The 19,368-nt window shown below is 43.5% G+C and overlaps 1 protein-coding gene and 1 long non-coding RNA gene across 5 annotated transcripts in view; one reads left to right on the forward strand and one right to left on the reverse strand.

Moving 5' to 3' along the window:
* Positions 1–6,166, reverse strand: part of PIGG (phosphatidylinositol glycan anchor biosynthesis class G (EMM blood group)) — a 41,246-nt gene extending 35,080 nt beyond the window's left edge. For 2 of the 3 annotated variants that reach the window (XR_011073975.1, XM_068543632.1), the window contains exons 1-2: positions 5,859–6,166; positions 4,747–4,952 (exon numbers count right to left, since the gene is read on the reverse strand). Coding sequence is in view for 2 of the 3 variants with exons in the window: in XM_068543632.1 (XP_068399733.1) it covers positions 4,747–4,952; positions 5,859–6,012 (360 nt within the window). In the remaining variant the exon portion in view is untranslated. The remainder of the gene's footprint in view (positions 1–4,746; positions 4,953–5,858) is intronic. The other variant, XM_068543633.1, reaches the window with a different exon arrangement.
* A 60-nt stretch (positions 6,167–6,226) lies between these two features.
* Positions 6,227–16,636, forward strand: LOC137763923 (uncharacterized). Of its 2 annotated transcripts, none has more exons than XR_011073863.1 (4): positions 6,227–6,835; positions 8,523–8,581; positions 10,584–10,730; positions 14,657–16,636. It is a non-coding gene; the product is annotated as an uncharacterized lncRNA (long non-coding RNA). The 2 variants fall into 2 exon arrangements; XR_011073862.1 differs by having other exon boundaries at positions 6,227–6,508.
* Positions 16,637–19,368: the final 2,732 nt, after the last annotated feature.

Below are 19,368 nucleotides of genomic sequence, written 5' to 3' on the forward strand. Positions count from 1 at the left end.
CTCCCCGTGTCCTCAAGTCCATTCTCTACGTTTGTGTCTTTATTCCTGTCCTACCCCTAGGTTCATCAGAACCATTTTTTTTTTTTTTTTTTTAGATTCCATATATATGTGCTACCATACGGTATTTGTTTTTCTCTTTCTGACTTACTTCACTCTGTATGACAGACTCAATTTTGTTTCTTTTTATGGCTGAGTAATATTCCATTGTATATATGTGCCACATCTGCTTTATCCATTCCTCTGTCGATGGACACTTAGGTTGCTTCCATGTCCTGGCTATTGTAAATAGTGCTGCAATGAACATTGTGGTACATGACTCTTTTTGAATTATGGTTTTCTCAGGGTATATGTCCAGTAGTGGGATTGCTGGGTTACATGGTAGTTCTACTTTTAGTTTTGTAAGGAACCTCCATACTGTTCTCCATAGTGGCTGTATCAATGTACATTCCCACCAACAGTGCAGGAGGGTTCCCTTTTCTCCACACCCTCTCCAGCATTTACTGTTTGTAGATTTTTTGATGATGGCCATTCTGACCAGTGTGAGGTGATACCTCATTGTAGTTTTGACTTGCATTTCTCTAATGATTAGTGATGTTGGGCATCTTTTCATGTGTTTTTTGGCAATCTGTGTGTCTTCTTTGGAGAAATGTCTATTTAGGTCTTCTGCCCATTTTTGGATTGGGTTGTTTGCTTTTTTGATATTGAGCTGCATGAGCCGCTTGTAAATTTTGGAGATTAATCCTTTGTCAGTTGCTTCGTTTGCAAATATTTTCTCCCATTCTGAGGGTTGTCTTTTCTTCTTTTTTATGGTTTCCTTTGCAGTGCAAAAGCTTTTAAGTTTCATTAGGTCTCATCTGTTTTTGTTTTTATTTCCATTTCTCTAGGAGGTGGGTCAAAAAGGATCTTGCTGTGATTTACGTCATTGAGTGTCTGCCTATGTTTTCCTCTAAGAGTTTTATAGTGCCTGGCCTTACATTTAGGTCTTTAATCCATTTTGAGTTTATTTTTGTGTATGGTGTTAGAAAGTGTTCTAATTTCATTCTTTTACATGTAGCTGTCCATTCTTCCCAGCACCACTTATTGAAGAGGCTGTCTTTTCTCCATTGTATACTCTTACCTCCTTTATCAAAGATAAGGTGACCTCATGTGTGTGGGTTTATCTCTGGGCTTTCTATCCTGTTCCATTAATCTACATTTCTGTTTTTGTGCCAGTACCATACTGTCTTGATTACTGTAGCTTTGTAGTATAGTCTGAAGTCTGGGAGCCTGATTCCTCCAGCTCCGTTTTTCTTTCTCAAGATTGCTGTGGCTATTCGGAGTCTTTTGTGATTCCATAAAAATTGTGCAATTTTTTGTTCTAGTTCTGTGAAAAATGTAATGGCAATTGCTTTTAAAAAACCTCCAGTGGAAGTGCCATTTGAGCTGACGTGTGAAGGTGGAGTGTTGTCTAGGTGAGCTGAGGTGAGGCTTTCCAGGGCAAAACACAGCAAACTGCAAAAACCCCAAGGTGAAAGGGGGCAGCACACATGGGGAATGGAGCTAGGTGTGATCTGTGTGGCTAAAACACACAGGAAGAGGGAAATCAGCTCAGATGAAGGTGAAGAGGTAAACGGTGGAAGACCACGCACCCTGAGGCCTGGGTTAGGAGGCAGAGTGTAAGCCACTGGAGGACTGTTGGGACTAGAGCAGAGCAACGTGATCTGTTTGGACAGGTTCTGGGTGAGAAGTGCTGGGATAGTTTTCCATTCAGGCTCACACCATAGCAGACTGGACTACAGTGGGGGTAGTGGAGGTGGTGGCTGAGTCCGGTTAGTCACATAAACAGTATACAGAGATCTGTTCACCTCATTTCTTGTGAGGAGTGTTATCATCAACCTTTCAATTTTTACAATGTGATAGATTCTTTAGTTGCCTTTAATCTGATTACTAGTACAGTTAAGAATCTTTTCATTTGCTTACTGGAATATTTCAATTTCTTTCTATGTGGATTTCTTTATATCCTTTGTCCAGTTGCTACTGGATTGTTGCCCTTGATCAGATCCTCTTTACATATCATGGGGTTCACATCTTGTTTGCTGTGCTAACTGCAAATAATTTTTCCATTTATTGTCTGTCAGTTGACTTTGTTTATAATGTCTTCCACCACTTTGGGTTGAATCTGTCCACCCTTTCTTCTGGGCTTTTATAAGGCACTTCCCTCCTCTTCACACTAGTTTGGGTTCACACGGACATTTTTAAGAAGGGTAGGGACTACCTGGTATCCCCTTCACCCCAGGAAACATGTAGGCAGCAAAAAAGTTGCAGCTGAGATCCCAGGCATTTTAAGTGAGTGATTGTCTGTCATCTCCTTGGAGGTTTTCCTGGGGTTGCTGTGGTCTTGGGAACAGTAGTTTCCTGACTTCTGAGAATTAAGGAGGGCTCTGCAGAGACTATTGAAAGAGAATTTGACCTGGTCACCTTATTCTGTATAACACAGTGTTGCTGTATAACACAGTGTGACCAACCGAGGCTCTGGAACTAGGCACACATAAGGTTATGCTCGGTTTCTGATGCCAGCTGTGAGATTTCACACTTCAAGCCTGTTTCCTCATCCGGGAAATGGAGATGAGAGTGGCACCAACATCATGGAGCTTCCACGGGGCTGTGGTAAGAGTGTACAAGACAGTGCCTGCACCACGGGCGCGCCACAGCCAGTGGTAACTGCCGCTATTACAACTATAAATTCCCAGGAAAAGGAAAGGCATTCAAAAATCAGTTACAACGTTTTAGAAGGAAGCTACTGCAGCATCTTAACATGTGAACATGCTACTAGAGACGTTAGTCTTGAAATTTTAAAACTGGTGTCTCGTGGCAATTGTATCAGCACCTCCAGATGAACTAAGTCCCTTCCTAAGTGGAGGCAGGGCAGGGGACACACTCCTTAGCCAACACTACGTGATCCTATCAAATTCCAGAGCAATGTAATCCTAACTCCAGGATGGACTTCCTGTATGCTAGCTCCTCCCGGACAGAGAATGAGGAGCAAGAACCTGCAAAGGACCCAAAACAAAACAATGGTTTGGTAAAATGAAACAAACTGGAGAAGGGAGGACCACACCGGCCAATGCGCAAGACTGAACAGAACCTGGAGCCACCACGCTCACTTACATTTTTTCTTACAAATCTGCCCAGATTCCTAATAACTCTTTTCTTATCAGAACAAAGGAAGAATGAGTTCCTTCCACACTTCTGACAGGACAGATAAAGAAAGCAGTGATCCTGATGGTCAGGAGCCTGGATGCCTTTCTTCCAGCTTCCACAGGACTTGTTTCAGCAGAATGACTGCACCCCGAAAGGCTGTTCCCAAGCGTCCTGACTACAGGTGGCCTCCCCCACTCCCCATCACTCTCTGTCACATTCTCCTCCTCAATTTCTTCCATAGCATTTATCATCTCCTGAAACAATTTTGATTATTTATTTGTATACTTACATATTTTCTGTTCCCTCAATTAGAAAGTAAGCTTCATAAGGACAGGACAGTTGCTGTCTTGTTTTTTCACTGAACCCCTCTTATCTAGAACAGCACACAGTACATATAGATGCTCAATGAATGTTGAATGAAGGACAAACCACATCCAAAAGTGGCAGAGAGAATGGGAAACTCAAGAAAAAAAAATCAGTAAAAGATGCGGCATGAACCCCTTTAATCCCAGACTGCTTTACTCATCCAGTAAACATTTGTTGAGTAACTACCAATGCTGCCCCCAAGCTTTAAAACAAGTGACACCTTCTCACCAAATAATAAGGTGTCACACGATCATCCACAGATGTAAGGTTCAGCTAGAGACTTCTACACCATACCGGCCTGCAGTATATTCACAAACTTTTAAGCTCCTCTGTCCTTTTCTGATCCCACCTCTTCACTCAACCTTCGGGTCTAAGCTTGAATGCAATTTCCTCAGACAGGCTTTTCTGAACCACCCCAATCTAAACTGAGCCCCCAACCAGCACTGAACATCACGCTCTGTTCTTCTTCATTATGCATTAATCACACTTTGTAACTGCACATTTACTTGTATGTTCATTTGTTTAATGGCTATGTCTCTCATTAGAGACTGCAAGTTCCATGAAGGCAGAGATGTTATTTTCAAAAAGAAACTTGTTTTTGAGCAAATCAATAAAGCTTTACTCTTTTCTTTCCCCATAGTTCTTAAGTAAAGCATATGCACTTCAAAGGCACTCCCACTAAGCTGAACACCTGAAGGCGGTTTATAGAGTAAAAACAGGTATCTGTGAGGCCAGATCATGTTGGTTTGGTCACTGTGTATACTAAAATTTTGTACAAGTCATTTAACTTATCTGAATTTGCTTCCTCATCCATAAAGTCAAGTGGTTGAACTAGATAACCCTAGAGGCTCCTCCCAGAATTCTAACTGACCCACTGATGATTAAAGAAGATAGCAGGTTAGCAAGGAGCATGGTATCTCTTGGATTAGATTGGCCTAGATGATCTGGCTCTAAATCTGTTATGCTTCCCATGAAGCATGAGCTTTTGGCTACCTTTACAGAGGGCATAAATCATGGGTCTTAGTTCCATCCTATCTGGGAGGCTTTTTCAGCATTCTATTGCCCCAGCCAGGTTGACAGCACCAAACTAATTTCCACTTAGTTAAAATTGGGACTCCAAGTAACAGACTACAGAGAGCCCCTCTAAACCTCTGAATGAGCCAAACCATGATCTATAATATATTAAGTCAAACTGTTTACCTTGATTCGAGGCATAGTAACTGTAGGTGGCTTTGCTTCAGCCACAAAACTGTGAGATGATCCTTTTTCCACAAGATAAGTTGTGTAGGGCATAAATTTCACACCCTTTGACCCAAACACAAAATCATCTCTCAAGGCGTCTATCAGCATAATAACAACTTTACTGAAGAGAGGTGGTGGGAGCTTGGTCCAGTTGGAAATGGCTCCTAAGTGTTTGAAAAAGAAAAAGGAAATTGAATTTTAACCTTTATTTAGCATTCAAGCACCTTATAATCTAGTTTCTGCTTACCTCTCCAGCACAGACTCTGTCACACCTACATATCCTGAGCCAAAGAAAAAGGCCTGTTCTTGGGAAACAACGCTGGGGTCAGGGGGTGGGCAACAAGTAAGCTCAGGGAGCCCTAATATTATGTAGTGAACAACCCTTAGCATGATGGGAAGTACTGGCACAGGGGAGTCCCTTCATGAGTATCCTGGAATGGGACATTAGGGAGATTGACCTAAAACACAGTGTTGCAGGTAGGGGATGGGCGAGCATTTACAAACTGTCTTTCCATGGTTAGCAGCTGGTATTGTGTGGATTTGATCCAAAACGTGAGTTCCTTTACCTAAGATATACTGTTGGGTAGGTGAAGGCTAGGAAGGGGCCTAGGCAGGGAGGTCTTAACTACTGGAAAAAACGGGGTCTTGGAGGAATGCCATAGAAGAAAACACGAGAGGTCGGCAGCAATCTTATCTGTTGTGTCTTCCTGAGCAAAAAGGGTGCCTGGAACAGGGAGTGACCCAAACATCTGCTCAGGGAAGGGGGTTGGGGTGTCACTGGATGAGTAGAGCTGGGGAGAGGCTTACTCTTCACGGGTATGGAGACCTTACTCTGCGGTAAAGTAAGGGAGGAGAATCTTAGTAGGGCTGGTAGTGGTGCTTACCACAAACTTGTAGGATACATAAAAGGAGGCTGGAACGGTAAGAAGGGGACCCTAGGGGTTGGGGACCAGAATGGAAGAGACCACCGGGGAGCCGCGGGAAGAAATCCAAGAGGCGAGACTCATAAGGAGGGTCCTCCGGGAAAAGTGGGGCCCGGGGAACAGAGACGCCCGGGGAGCGGTCCATACCAGCCGAGGGTTCGGGCGCTGGGGGCTCTGTTTGGTGCTCCGTCCCGGAAAAGGAACAAACGGGAACCGGGAAGAATCCCCGGAGGAAGAGCGCGACCCCGAGCACCTCGATCACTACGCAGCAGGCGGCGAAGGTCCCGGAGCCCAGCCGCATCGTGCCCACCCGCCGGGCCGGGATCCGGGTTCCCGGACCCCAAGTCACGTCTCGCCGAAAGGCAGCAGCTTCCGCCTCCGGGGAGCCGCCTCCGAGCAAGCGCGAACCGGAGATCCGGACAGGTGCCCGGCGCCCCCGCCTCTGGCGTCGCGCCGGAAATAGGCGCCGCGGTCCGGGCGCTTCCGGGGCGGGGCGGGCCTGAGCTCACGGGCCCCTCGTGTACTTCCGGGGCGTCTGCCCGCAAGGCACCGCCAGCCCCTTGTTTAGGTCTGAACCGCTCCGGCTGTCTCGGGTTTGTGGAGTCTATGCTGTGTGCCGTGCCTCCTGCTAGGAGCTGTCACGCATTTTGCCGCGTTTGCTCTTCAGCAGCCTGCTGAGTCAGGTGCCATCGCCCTGAGAGCCCTCGTGTGTCTTGGGCAGGTCTGTGCAGAGGACGCCGTCTCCGACCATGGCTTCGAGTTGGGCTGCCGTTACCTCGCTAAGTGACCTCCAGAAGGCAAGCTGACTTCTTGGGTCTGGGTGTCCCTGTGCGGGATTGGACCCCGGGACTTTCTTGGGGCCGCATTCAGACCCCTTTACTGCCCGGTGCCTCCATCTCCGGCTTCTGGGTGTGCTGGGGGCCAACAGCTCACAGCCACCCCCTTCTCTGAATAGTTAATTGTCCTTGGCTGATGGGAACTGCTGCGCTCTGGAAGTTATCACTCCCCAAACACCTGGAGCTCACGATTGACTGGGGTTGCAGTATAAAGGCCCAGCTCCTTTGCCTCCAAGAGAGTTGACTCGTGCTATTCGTGCTCCGTGCTCCTCTGGAATGAAGTTGAAGGTAGTCTTCAGCTGAGACCACATCCCTGCTGCTTTCTCCTGCTATCTTCACATCCTCCTCCCCAGAGCCTTCCCTTGTTAAGGCTTATGCACCCGACCTCCCTTCTAAGGCTCTCCTTTAAGGAGACCAGGCCCAAGGCAGACTCCAAGGTGTGTCTCCGAGCCTTAAATGGGATGAGTCTATAACGAGTCAGTTTTCCCAAGCTCTGACGACGACAGTCTAAGCTTCTACCACCTTCTCACCAGTACACACTAACCATGAATGTTAATAATAACCATTTAATGACAGCTCAGGTTTATCTAGTTTATCACCTGCCAGGCACTAGATCAAGCCCTTTAAATGGATTATTTTATTTGGTTAACACAACAACCCTTTGAAGTAGGTAGTCTTATTATTTTTTATTGCAGACAGAGAAACGATGTCAGACTATAAAGTAGCATATCCAAAGTAACACAGCTAAACAGCCACAGAGCCAAGATTCAGAGCTATCGGTCTGACTCTGAGCCTGAACTTTGAATCTCCACACTTTGCTAACATCTCAGAAAAACAAAAAACATCTTCTCCCTTCCAGTGGTTCTTGTTATGGGCTGAATTGGGTGCTCCCCAAAATTCATATATTGAAGGCCTAACTCTCAGTAGGTCATGATGTGATTTTATTTGGAGACAGTGCTTTTAAAGATATAATTAAGTTAAAATGAGGTCATTTGGGTGGGCTCTAATCCAGTGTGACTGGTGTCCTTAGAAAAGAGATTGGGACACACAGGCACAGAGGGAAGACCATGTGCACACATGGTGAGAAGGTGGCCATCTAGGAGCCAAGGAGAAAGGCCTGAGGAGAAGCAAACACTGCCAACACCTTGATCTTGGACTTCTGGCCTTTGGAACTGTCAGAAAGTAAATTTCTGTTGCTTAACTCACCCAATCTGTGGTACTTTATTATGGCAGCCCTAGCAAATAAATACAGTCTGTATTAGATTTATATCTCTTCATAATAAATACCACAAACTTAGTAACTTAAAACTAAGTTTTATGATTTATGATCTCAGCATCTGTGGGTGAGGAGCCTGGGCATAGCTTGGTGGGTCCTCTGCAGGGTTGCATTCGAGGTATTGGCTAGGGCTGTGTTCGCATCTGGAGTCTCGACTGGGGAAGGATCCAGTTCCACTCTCACTCAGGTTGTTGACAGAATTAATTTCCTTGGCAGCAGTAGGACTGAGGCCCTGGCTTCCTGCTAGCCACTAGCCAGAGGCCACCCTTGACTCCTAGACACATAGGCCTCCCTAAATAGCCGTTGACATTTCTGTGAATTAAAACTATGATGTTCTAGGTTTATGTATAAAATAGATAACTAGTGAGAACCTACTGTATAGCACAGGGAACTCTACTTGGTGTTCTGTGGTGACCTGGATGGGAAGGACATCCAGGAGGGAGGGGATATATGTATACGTAAGGCTGATTCACTTTTCTGTACAGCAGAAACTAACACAACGTTGTAAAGCAACTATACTCCAGAAACAAACAAACAAACAAAACTCCTAGGTGACGCAGAATCAGTGATCCCTGGGAATCCCTCTGGCAGTGTGTCCTTATTCAGCTGGGCATGGCTGGGGGAGATGCAGACACTGGGTGGGGGTCAGACCTTACAGGGGCTGCTGAACATCTCTGTTCCTTTTCCTATCCTGTTCAGGAGTGAGAATCCCCAGAATAATGAGAGGACAACCAGCAGGGGAAGGAAGTCCCTGGGAGGTGAGTTGGTCTGTTTGTATTTTCCTTATTTTAGCATGCATTTTGTTATTGTGTGTTTTTGCTAGGAAATCACCAATTTCCTGTGGATTTCCAGTTTGATGCAATAGGTTTCTCTTATTTGAGTTTTAATTTTTCCTCTTTCTCTAGTTTTCAACAGAATTGTCACAATTAACGAACAAATATGGATACCTTATTGTTAACTAAAATCCATATTTTATTTGGGTTCCCTTCGTTCTCCCATTTTCTGTCCTAGGATCCCATCCAGGGTATCACATGGCATTGAGTCATAATGTCACTTTAGTATGTTTTTGGCTTTGACATTTTCTCACACTGTCCTTCACTCTATGACCTCAGCAGTGTTGTGGTGGACTAGTCAGGTATTTCATAGATTGTCCCGCATTGAGATTTACTTGGTGTTTTTCCTGTGATTAAAATGGGGTCATGGGTTTTGAGGAAGCAGATCACAGGGGTAAAGTGCTTTCTTATGACTTTATATCATGGGAACATACATCAGGGCAACTTATCACTGTTCATGTTAGCTTTACCCTTCTGGCCCAGGTAGTGTTTGTCAGATTTTCCCCACTGTGAAGTTACTTTTTCCTTAAGTCTGTACTGTGTGTCTTCTTTAGGATGAAGTCACTCTGTGGCACCCACACTTCAGGAGAGGGGAGTATTTTATTTACCGTTGCTGTGTACTAACATTTGAAATTGGGCAGTGTGAGCCTCCAACTTTGAATTTCTTTTGAAAAATTGTTTTAGCTCTTTGGGGTCTCTAGAAATTCCATATTTTGGCGTTTCACATTCTGCTCCCCTTCACATGGATATACCCCAATTTGCTTATGCATTCATCTGCTGAAGACATCCTGATTCCATTTAGGTTTAGACATCATGAGTAGAGTTTCCGTGCACAATAGCATCCTTGTTTTTGTTTGGATAGAGTTTTACAAAGCAGTTGTGTAAATATTGAAGGTGTGATTGATGGATCTCAAGGTGTGAGACTTGTTTGGCTTTGGAAAATCCTCTCAAACTGTACCTCGAGGCCATCTACATGTTCCATCAGTGATGAAGGAGAGCTGCTGTTGTTCCCCACCCTCCAGTGATCGGGGTCTTCATTGTGGGAGGAGGTTAGCAGTTCTAATAGGTCCATATCGCTGCCTTGTTTTACTTTGTGATTCCCTGATGGTATATGATGTTGATCACGTTTTTGTCCACTTATTATCTGTTTATCTTCTTTGGCTAGACATCTGTTCAGATCTTTACCCATTTTTAATGCAGTTGTTTGTTTTATAGTCCTTTGTATAATTTGAGTACAAATTCTTTATCAGATATGTGCTTTGCAAATATTTTTCTCCCAGTTTGTTGCTTGGGTTTCAGTTTTCTGAAAAAGGCATTTCACCAAATAGAAATTTTTAATTTTATAAAGAACACGTTACTGGGATAAACCATAATGGAAAAGAATGTATATATATGTATAATAACTGAGTCACTTTGCTGTACAGCAGAAATTAACACAATATTGTAAATCAACTATACTTCAATAAAAAAAATAAATTTACAAAGAACGTGTTATTAACTTTTTTCCTTTTGTGCATTGGCTTTTTGTGTTGTGTGTTAAAAGTCAAAGCTCATGATCTATGTGACCAAACCCATGGTCATGTAGATTTTCTTCTATGTTTTCTTTTATAGTTTTTATACTTTTATGTTGTAAATTTGTCTGTGGACACTTTGGAATGACTTTTGTTGTAAGTTGCAAAGTCTGTGTCTACATTCATTTCATTGCATATGGTTTCTGATTGTTCTATACCTATTTTTCAAGAAGTCATGGTATATTTGCTGCCATATGTTTGAATTGCCAAACATTAGTGGATTCAGCAGGACGGCCAGCAGGGAACTCGGTCTCCTCTGAACTGGGAGTGGGTACAGCCTGCATTTCCCACTTTGACAGCACAGGGCGACAAGCCCGCCCCTCTTACCAGTGCGCACCTGCCTTTTCTGCCCACAGGCCTGGCCCTGTGCACAGCTGACAGGAGCGTGGCCTCCTCAGGAACCTCCAAGGATTTGGCTTCGGGACAGTGCAGGGCTGCACCCACACTGAGACGAGCTCGGTTTCCTCAGGACCGGCTGGGAGGTGCCTCCATGGGAGAAAAAGGTGAGGAAAAAGTGGGGAGAAGGTTGCTGTGCTGACTGCGTGGCTGACTGCCTGGGGGTGGGTGTCTGTTTTCAGAGGACCCAGCAGAGGAGTGGCTTGATGTGGAAAATTGTGGGTTTTAGTGAGTTTTGTGTGTGGTGCAGTGTCCAGTGTCCTCCTCTGGCTTGTGATGTTCCATTTTCCAGGCAGTTTATTGAGGGGACTGTCCTTTCCCTGGTGTATGTCCTTGGCAGCTTTGGCATAAATTAACTGACCACATGTGTGTGGGCTTATTCTTGGGCTCGCTATTCTATTCTTATGGCCCCTTTGTCTCTTTTTGTGTCATTTCTACACTGTTTGGTTACTGTAGCTTCGTAATATGGTTTGAAGTCAGGGAGTGAGTTTCCTCCAGCTGCTGTTCTCCTTTCTCAGGATCCCCTTGGCTGTTTGGGGTCCTTTGTGGTTCCATACAAATGTCAGGACTGTTTGTTCAGTTTCTGTGAAAAATGCCTTTGGCATTTTTGTAGGAATTGCATTGAATGTGTATATTTGGGTAGAATGAACGTTTTAGCACTACTAATTTTTTCTATCCATGAGCACAGGATATCTTTCCATTTATTTACGTCTTCAATTTCTTCATCAATGTCATAACATTTTCAGTGTGCAGGTCTTTCACATCTTTGGGTAAGTTTATTCTTAGGTATTTTGTTCTTCTGATGTTACTGTAAATGGGGTTGTTTTCTTAATTTCTCTTTCTGATGGTTCATTATTAGTGTATAGGAACACAGCTAATTTTTGTCTACTGATTTTGTATCGTGCAGCTTTACGGAATTCATTTAGTAGTTCTAATAGATTTTTGGTGGGTTGATGTGGAAAACTGGAATTAGAAATCCCACTGTTTCTACCACATCCAGGTCATCCAGAACACCCAAGACGGGACTTCCCTTGTGGCGCAGTGGTTAAGAATCCACCTGCCAATGCATGGAACGCGGGTTCGATCCCTGGTCCGGGAAGATCCTACATGCCGCGGGGCAGCTAAGCCCGTGAGTCACAACTACTGAGCCTGCATGCTGCAACTACTGAAGCCCTTGCACCTAGAGCCCGTGCTCCGCAACAAGAGAAGCCACCACAATGAGAAGCCCGCGCACGGCAACGAAGAGTAGGCAACGAAGAGTAGCCCCCGCTTTCCGCAACTAGAGAAAGCCTGCGTGCAGCAATAAAGACCCAACGCAGCCATAAATAAATAAATTAATTAATTAATTTAAAAAAATAACTAGACTGTTTTTTTCCAAAGTTTTAATTAATTAATTAATCTATGGCTGTGTTGGGTCTTCGTTTCTGTGCGAGGGCTTTCTCTAGTTGTGGCAAGTGGGGACCACTCTTCATTGCGGTGCGCGGGCCTCTCATTATCACGGCCTCTCTTGTTGCGGAGCACAGGCTCCAGACGCGCAGGCTCAGTAGTTGTGGCTCACGGGCCCAGTTGCTCTGCGGCATGTGGGATCTTCCCAGACCAGGGCTAGAACGCGTGTCCCCTGCATTGGCAGGCGGATTCTCAACCACTGCACCACCAGGGAAGCCCCAGTGTACAATTCTTGTACACATTTTTCCTCACCTCTATTGGAGGCTGATTCAGAACACACACAACCTCCTGGAGAAACTTGCCCTGACCCTGCCATGTACTGCCACCTAGCTGGCCTGGTACTGAGTCACCAAAAACTTTTGTTCTTTACTTGATTCTTAATTCCTTTGGAATTCATTACTTTACTGTCGTAAATGTTTATTGTCCTTGTAATAAATCTTTTAAAAATAAAAATGAAATATTGTACTTTAATTACTCCATAGATGAGTGATGAATGGATCACACTTGACATATGATTGTAATCTTTTTAGAATTATTAAAGTAATACACACATGTTATAAAAAATTGAAATATTACCTAAAGAAAAGAGGTTTGCCAATCCCACCCCCAGAGGTGACCGTCTTGAATGGTTTGGTGCATCTCTCTCAGGGTCTATCTGTCTCTATCTCTGTCTCTATCTCTCACACACAAGCAGATTTATTTACATTTATGTTGATTTCACATCTATGTAGTCTTACAGATGGGATCCTGGGTGCAGATGGTTGGTCCTCGTGCTTCCCACCTAAGAGGACCCTGAAGTTTCCCCTGTAATCAGGGGAGCGGGGGCATTTGAGGGAATTTCCCTCTAAATATGCCTTAGTGACATATTGATTATTTTGAATTAATGTTACTTAAGAGCCGTGCAAGAGAGACACTTTCTACCTCTTTTTAGGAAGAAATAAATCTCTCCTGTGAAAGGTACCCCACCTGGGGGCTGAGACCTGAGGGCAGAGGGCTGCAGGCGTGCTGGCCCCTGCAAATCAATTCATTCTGGGAACCTTCTGTCGTGACTACTGAGGCGCCAGTTAGCTTTGTGATGACCAAAGCCAACTCCTCTCTCTGCCTATTTCTGAGAAAAGGCCTGAGTCTGAGCCATTATAGATTCTCTGGATTTCTTGGCATATGGACTGACCTGCACCCTCTCATCCTGACAGACCCCTTGTAGAAACACCTTCACTTTAAGAGTTCTTTCACCTCGTCCAGAAAATAAACAAAGCCCCCATCCCCATCCCCGTCCCCAACAAACAAGCAGACAGATATCCGGCTGCTCTCCTACCTCAGCCACTTCAGAGAGTCACTCTCTTAGAAATACCTTAAGCTCAATGACATACTGCTGTCTCCCTTTCTCTGGCACCATGCCATCCCTGGGTGAGCCCCGTCTTATGTGGGCTTGACGGCACCACTTAGATGAGCCAGAGACAGTACCCCAAAGTGTCCTGATGATACCACCATACATTGAAAATGACCTACACACCAAATTGGCCTTAAACACGGTGGTCCAGAGACCAGGGATGTGCATGTGCCTCTGATGAAATCATTGCTCAGGAGACCCCAGCATCTATCATCCATCTTCTCCATGTTCTTCTGACCTTTGCTCTTCCTCTTTTTAGCTGATATCTTGCTAGATTGTTCATGGACAAATTAGATCCCATCTGGCAAGAGGAGAATCATCTTCCCAACACATGAGAAGAGAACAGGCATGGGCCCGCACCCATCTTATCCTCCTCTGCCTGCCCAGCCCGTCATGTCAGAAACATGTGTCCCTCCTCCTGTCAGAAGCCAGATGCCAGGTAAAGGACTTAGATGTAAAGGAAACCAGAATATTGTCTTGAGCTACAGACACTTCAAAAAACAAAGCAAAAACAACATTCCCCCCACCCCCAACAGCAATACACCAGGTGCAGAAGGGCATGCTGAGCCTTCCCCTTCTTTTTCCTGGAAGCAGCAGATAACATGTCATGCCCCACCCGCCCCAGGAAGACATCTTCCGTCTCCTGGAAGGAGAGTGACATTGTGATCGTCAGGGGCAGAGAGTGGAGAATGAGAGAATTCTGTACAAACAGACCTTGTTCAACCTAATTCTCATCCTCCTTAGCCTCCCCACTTAGTGCAGTTCCTTTTCCACAATCGCCTCTCTTTGTTCAACCCAACAGAAAAGAATTTAGGTTTTGCCACTTCTCTGGGTCTTTCTTCATTTCCTTAGGAGAGTGCCCTGGGTCAGGTAAAACTTGTGGGAAATAAATGTGTATGGTTCCCTCCTGTGAGTCTGTTTCATGTCCATTTAATTCTCAGGACCAGCCTTCAGCTCTATGAGGGTGGAGGTCTGGTTTTGTCTCGGCCACATCTTCCTTGCCGGCATCTTTGAATTCTACCTCCTTCCTTGGCTTGATTCCTCAGCATGCTGACATGCTCTCAGCTACCATCTTCAGAAGCTCTGTGAACATGGGCTGTGTGCTTCAAAATGAAACACGTTTGTACCCTACGATACAGCCCTTGAATTCCTTGGTATTGATGGACCTAAATGAGTCGAATGCTTATATCTCTACAGAAACCTGTATGGGACATTTTATGGCAGCTTTATTCATAACAGCCAAAACTTGGAAGCAACCAAGACGTCCTTCAGGAGGTGAATGGACACACAGACTGGTCTCCATCCATGCAACAGAATGTTCTTCAGCACTGAAAAGATATGAGAGAGATATGGAGCCATGGGGAGATGGGAGGGGCACCTTAAGTGCATATCACTCACCAAAAGAAGCCAATCTGGGGCTTCCCTGGTGGCGCAGTGGCTGAGAATCTGCCTGCCAATGCAGGGGACACGGGTTCGAGCCCTGGTCTGGGAAGATCCCACATGCCGCGGAGCGACTAGGCCCGTGAGCCACAATTGCTGAGTCTGCGCGTCTGGAGCCTGTGCTCCGCAACAAGAGAGGCCGTGATAGTGAGAGGCCCGCGCACCGCGATGAAGAGTGGCCCCCACTTGCCACAACTAGAGAAAGCCCTCGCACAGAAACGAAGACCCAACACAGCCATAAATAAATAATAAATAAATAAATAAAAATTAAAAAAAAAAAAAAAAGCCAATCTGGAATGGTGGCATAGCTTAGGGTACCAACCACATATGACATTCAGGAAAAGGCAAACCAAAGAAAGGGTGGGTTGCCAAGGGTTTGTGGCAGGGTTGAGGGGTGGGGCATGATAAACAGGTCGAGCACAGAGGATTTTTTTTTTTTTTTTGGTATCTTTTTAATAACTTTATTGAGGTAAAATTCACATACCATACAATTCACCCATTTAAAGTATACAATTCAGTGGCTTTTAGTATAGTCACAGAATTGTGCATCTATCACCACTATCAATTTTAGAACCTTTTTATTACCCCCAAAAGAAACTTTGTACTTTCAGTCTCTACTTCTCAGTACTCTCAAATCCCCCAGCTCTAGGCAACAACTAATTTTCTATTTTCTGTCTCTGTAGAGTTGCCTATTGTGGACGTTTCATAAAAGTGGAATTATACAACATGTGGTCTTTTGTGACTGGCTTCTTTCATTTAGCATAATGTTTTCAAGGTTCATCCATGTTGTACCATGTGTGAGTACTTCATTCCTTTTTATGGCTTAATAATATTCCACTATATGGATATACTACGTTTATTTATTTATGAGTCGAGCATTTGGGTTATTTCGACTTTTTAACTATTATGTATGATACCGCTATGAACATTCACGTACAAGTTTTTGTGTGCATATACGTTTTTATTTCTCTTGAGTATGCATACCTAGGAATGAAATTAATGGGTATGTCTACCCAGTATATATGTTACTGGGTCATATGGTAACTGCATGTTTAATCATTTGAGAAATTGCCAGACTGTTTTCCAAAGTGGTTTTACCATTTTACATTCTCACCAACATTGTTTGAGGGTTCCAGTTTTTCCACTTTCTCACTAATATTTCATATCTGTTTTTTTAAAAAATTATTATAACCTGGGCTTCCCTGGTGGCGCAGTGGCTAAAAATCCACCTGCCAATGCAGGGGACACGGGCTCAAGCCCTGGTCTGGGAAGATCCCACATACCGCGGAGCATCTAAGCCCGTGAGCCACAACTACTGAGCCCACGTGCCACAATCTACTGAAGCCCGTGTGCTCTACAGCCCGTGCTCCACAACAAGAGAAGCCACTGCAATGAGAAGCCCGCGCGCTGCAACGAAGAGTAGCCCCCCCGCTTGCTGCAACTACAGAAAGCCCGCGCACAGCAACAAAGACCCAACACAGCCAAAAATTTAAAAAAAAAAAAAAATTATTATAACCATCCTAGTGGGTATGAAGTGGCATCTCATTGTGGTTGTGATTTGCATTTCACTGATGGCTAATGATATTGAGCATCTTTTCATGTGCATGTTGGCTATGTGTGTATCTTCTTTGAGGAAATGTATTCAGATCCTTTGCCCATCTTTAAATTGCTTTTTTTCCCTTTTATTACTGAGTTGTAAGACTTCCTTACATATTCTAATACAAGTTCCTTGTCATATATGTGCTTTTCAAATATTTTTTCCATTTGTGTCTTTTCACTTTCTTGATGGTGTCCTTTGAGGCACAAAAGTTTTTAATTTTTATGATGGTCATTTATGTTTTTGGTAATATCTAAGAAACTACTGACTATCCAAAGTCATAAAGGCACCTATGTGAGACTGATAAAAGTTTTTTAAAAATTCAAAATCAGGAATAAAAATAGGATCACTGAAGAGTCTAAAGAGATTATAAAGATCATAAAAGTATATACAGACAGTTGTATGTTAATAAATTTGAAAATGTAAATGAAATAGAGAAAGTCCTAGAAAATACAACTTAAAAATAACACGAGGAGAAATAGAACTGAATATTCCTATAACTAGTAAAAACATTTTAATAGATTAAAACACTTCACACAAAGAAAATTCCATTTGGCTTCATTAGTGAAAATTCCAGTCTTCACAAATTCTTCCAGAGAATTTTAAAAAGGAGAATACACTTAACTCGTTTTATGGGAAGCATAATCTCGATACAAAACCCAACAAAGACAGTAAGAGAAAGGAAAATTATAGGCGAAGTCATTCATGAATATAGTTGAAAAAACCCTGAGTGGGAGTAAGATGGAGTAAGCACATCCCTCTTGGTCTTTCCCACTGAGTGCAGCTATAAAACCTAGCCAGAATAAACAGAGCAGAAGCTATCTGAGGACTCTGAAAAGGACTCTGGCAAATTGGGGAAGACTGAAATATGGAGCTCTGAACTGGCAATGAGCTCACCATTTTTTATCCTCTGGTCCTTCTGCCACTTGACCGCAGACATAGGCACAGCTATGAAAATGCATGGCAGAGTGGGCTAAGTAAAGCTCTAGCTTTTACTTTTCCACAGAGGATTTTTAAGGCAGTGAAACTATTCAGTGTAATACATTCATGGCGAGATACATTTGTCAAAACCCATAGACTGTGCAACACCAGGAGTGAACCCTAGCGTAAACTCTGGACTCTGGTGATCATGATGTGTCCATGTAGATTCATCGATAGTGACCAACACACAGAATGTTGATAGGATAGTTGGGGAGAGGGAAACTCTGAGCACCTGTGTAGGTGGGGAGGGGGTAGATGGGGAGAGCAGTAACAGCAGAGCAGGGGGCATATGACACCTCTCTGTACTCTGCCCAATTTTGCTGTGAACTCAAAACTTCTTTAAAAAAATGATAAACCTTATTTAAGCAAAGAAACAAATAACATTCCATTAACATCACATGGCTGTTCCTCTTCAAATCCTCAATCTGTCTGGGCCACTTGAAAGTCAAACTTCAGCGGACAGTTGGCCTTTCAACCTGCATCTTTTCAAAGCTTCTTCTGCATCTACTCTTTATCTCACTACACTTTTGTTTTTTAATTTTCAATTAAAAAAAAAAATTTTGGCCGCTCTGTGAGTCTTGCAGGATCTTAGTTCTCCAACCAGGGATCGAACCCGCACCCTCAGCAGTGAAAGCATGGAGTCCTAACCACTGGACTGCGAGGGAATTCCCCAACACTCTTTTTTTTTTTAAGATAGTATTTTTTCTTCTTTTTAAAAATTGATGTATACTTGACGGGCAATATTACATATTAGTTTCCTGGTATACAACATAGTGACTTGATATTTTTATACACTACAAAATAATCACCAAGATAAGTCTAGTTACTATTTGTCACCATACAATGTTATTACAGTATTATGGACTCTATTCCCTATGCTGTACATTACACCCCATGACATTCGTTTTATAACAGGAATTTGGAACCTCTCAATCTTTCTCACCTATTGCACGCATCCCTCCACCCCCCCTCCCGTTTGCCAACCACCAGCATGTTCTTGGGATCTATGAATCCCTTTCTGTTTTGTTGTGTTTGTTCATTTGTTTCGTTTTGTTTTGTTTTCATTTGTTTTGTTTTGTAGATTCTATATATAAGTGACATCATAAGGTAATTCTCTGCCATATTTCACTTAGCATAATGTCCTCTAGGTCCATTCATGTTGTCGTAAGATTTCGTTCTTTTTTATGGCTGAGTCATATTCCAGTGTGTGTGTGTGTGTGTGTGTGTGTGTGTAGTTTTCATATATATATATATAAACATATAAATATATATATGGAGAGAGAGAGGGAGAGAGAGGGAGAGAAACTATATATATGAACTTTTCTTTATCCATTTTTCTATCAATGGATACTGTGCTGGCTTCCATATCTTGACTGTTGCCAATAAAGCTGCCATGAACATAAGGGTGCATATATCTTTTTGAATTCGTTTTTTGGTTTCCTTCAGAAAGATACTCCCGAGTGTAATTCCTGCATCATATGGTATGTCTATATTTAATTTCTTGAGGAACCTCCATACTGTTTTCCATAGTGGCTGTACCAATGAGCATTCCCAGCAAAAGGGAATGAGGATTCCCTTTTCTCCACATCCTCGGCAATACTTTTTATTTGTTATCTTTTGGATGATAGCCATTCTTACAGGTGTGAGGTGATAATCTCATTGTGGTTTGGATGTGCATTTCCCTGATGATGAGTGATGCTGACCATGTTTTCATGTGTCTTTTGGCCATCTGTATATATTCTTTGGAAACATGTTCAGTCTTCTGCCAATTTTTTATTTGGATTTTTGTTTTTCTGGAGGTTGAGTTGTGTGAGTGAGTTCTTGGTCTACTTTGTGTATGAACCACTTCCAGCTATATTGCTTGCAAATATTCCTCACATTCAGTAGGCTG

Source organism: Eschrichtius robustus, chromosome 4 (assembly GCF_028021215.1).
Source record: "Eschrichtius robustus isolate mEscRob2 chromosome 4, mEscRob2.pri, whole genome shotgun sequence".
Classification (NCBI taxonomy): Eukaryota; Metazoa; Chordata; class Mammalia; order Artiodactyla; family Eschrichtiidae; genus Eschrichtius; species Eschrichtius robustus.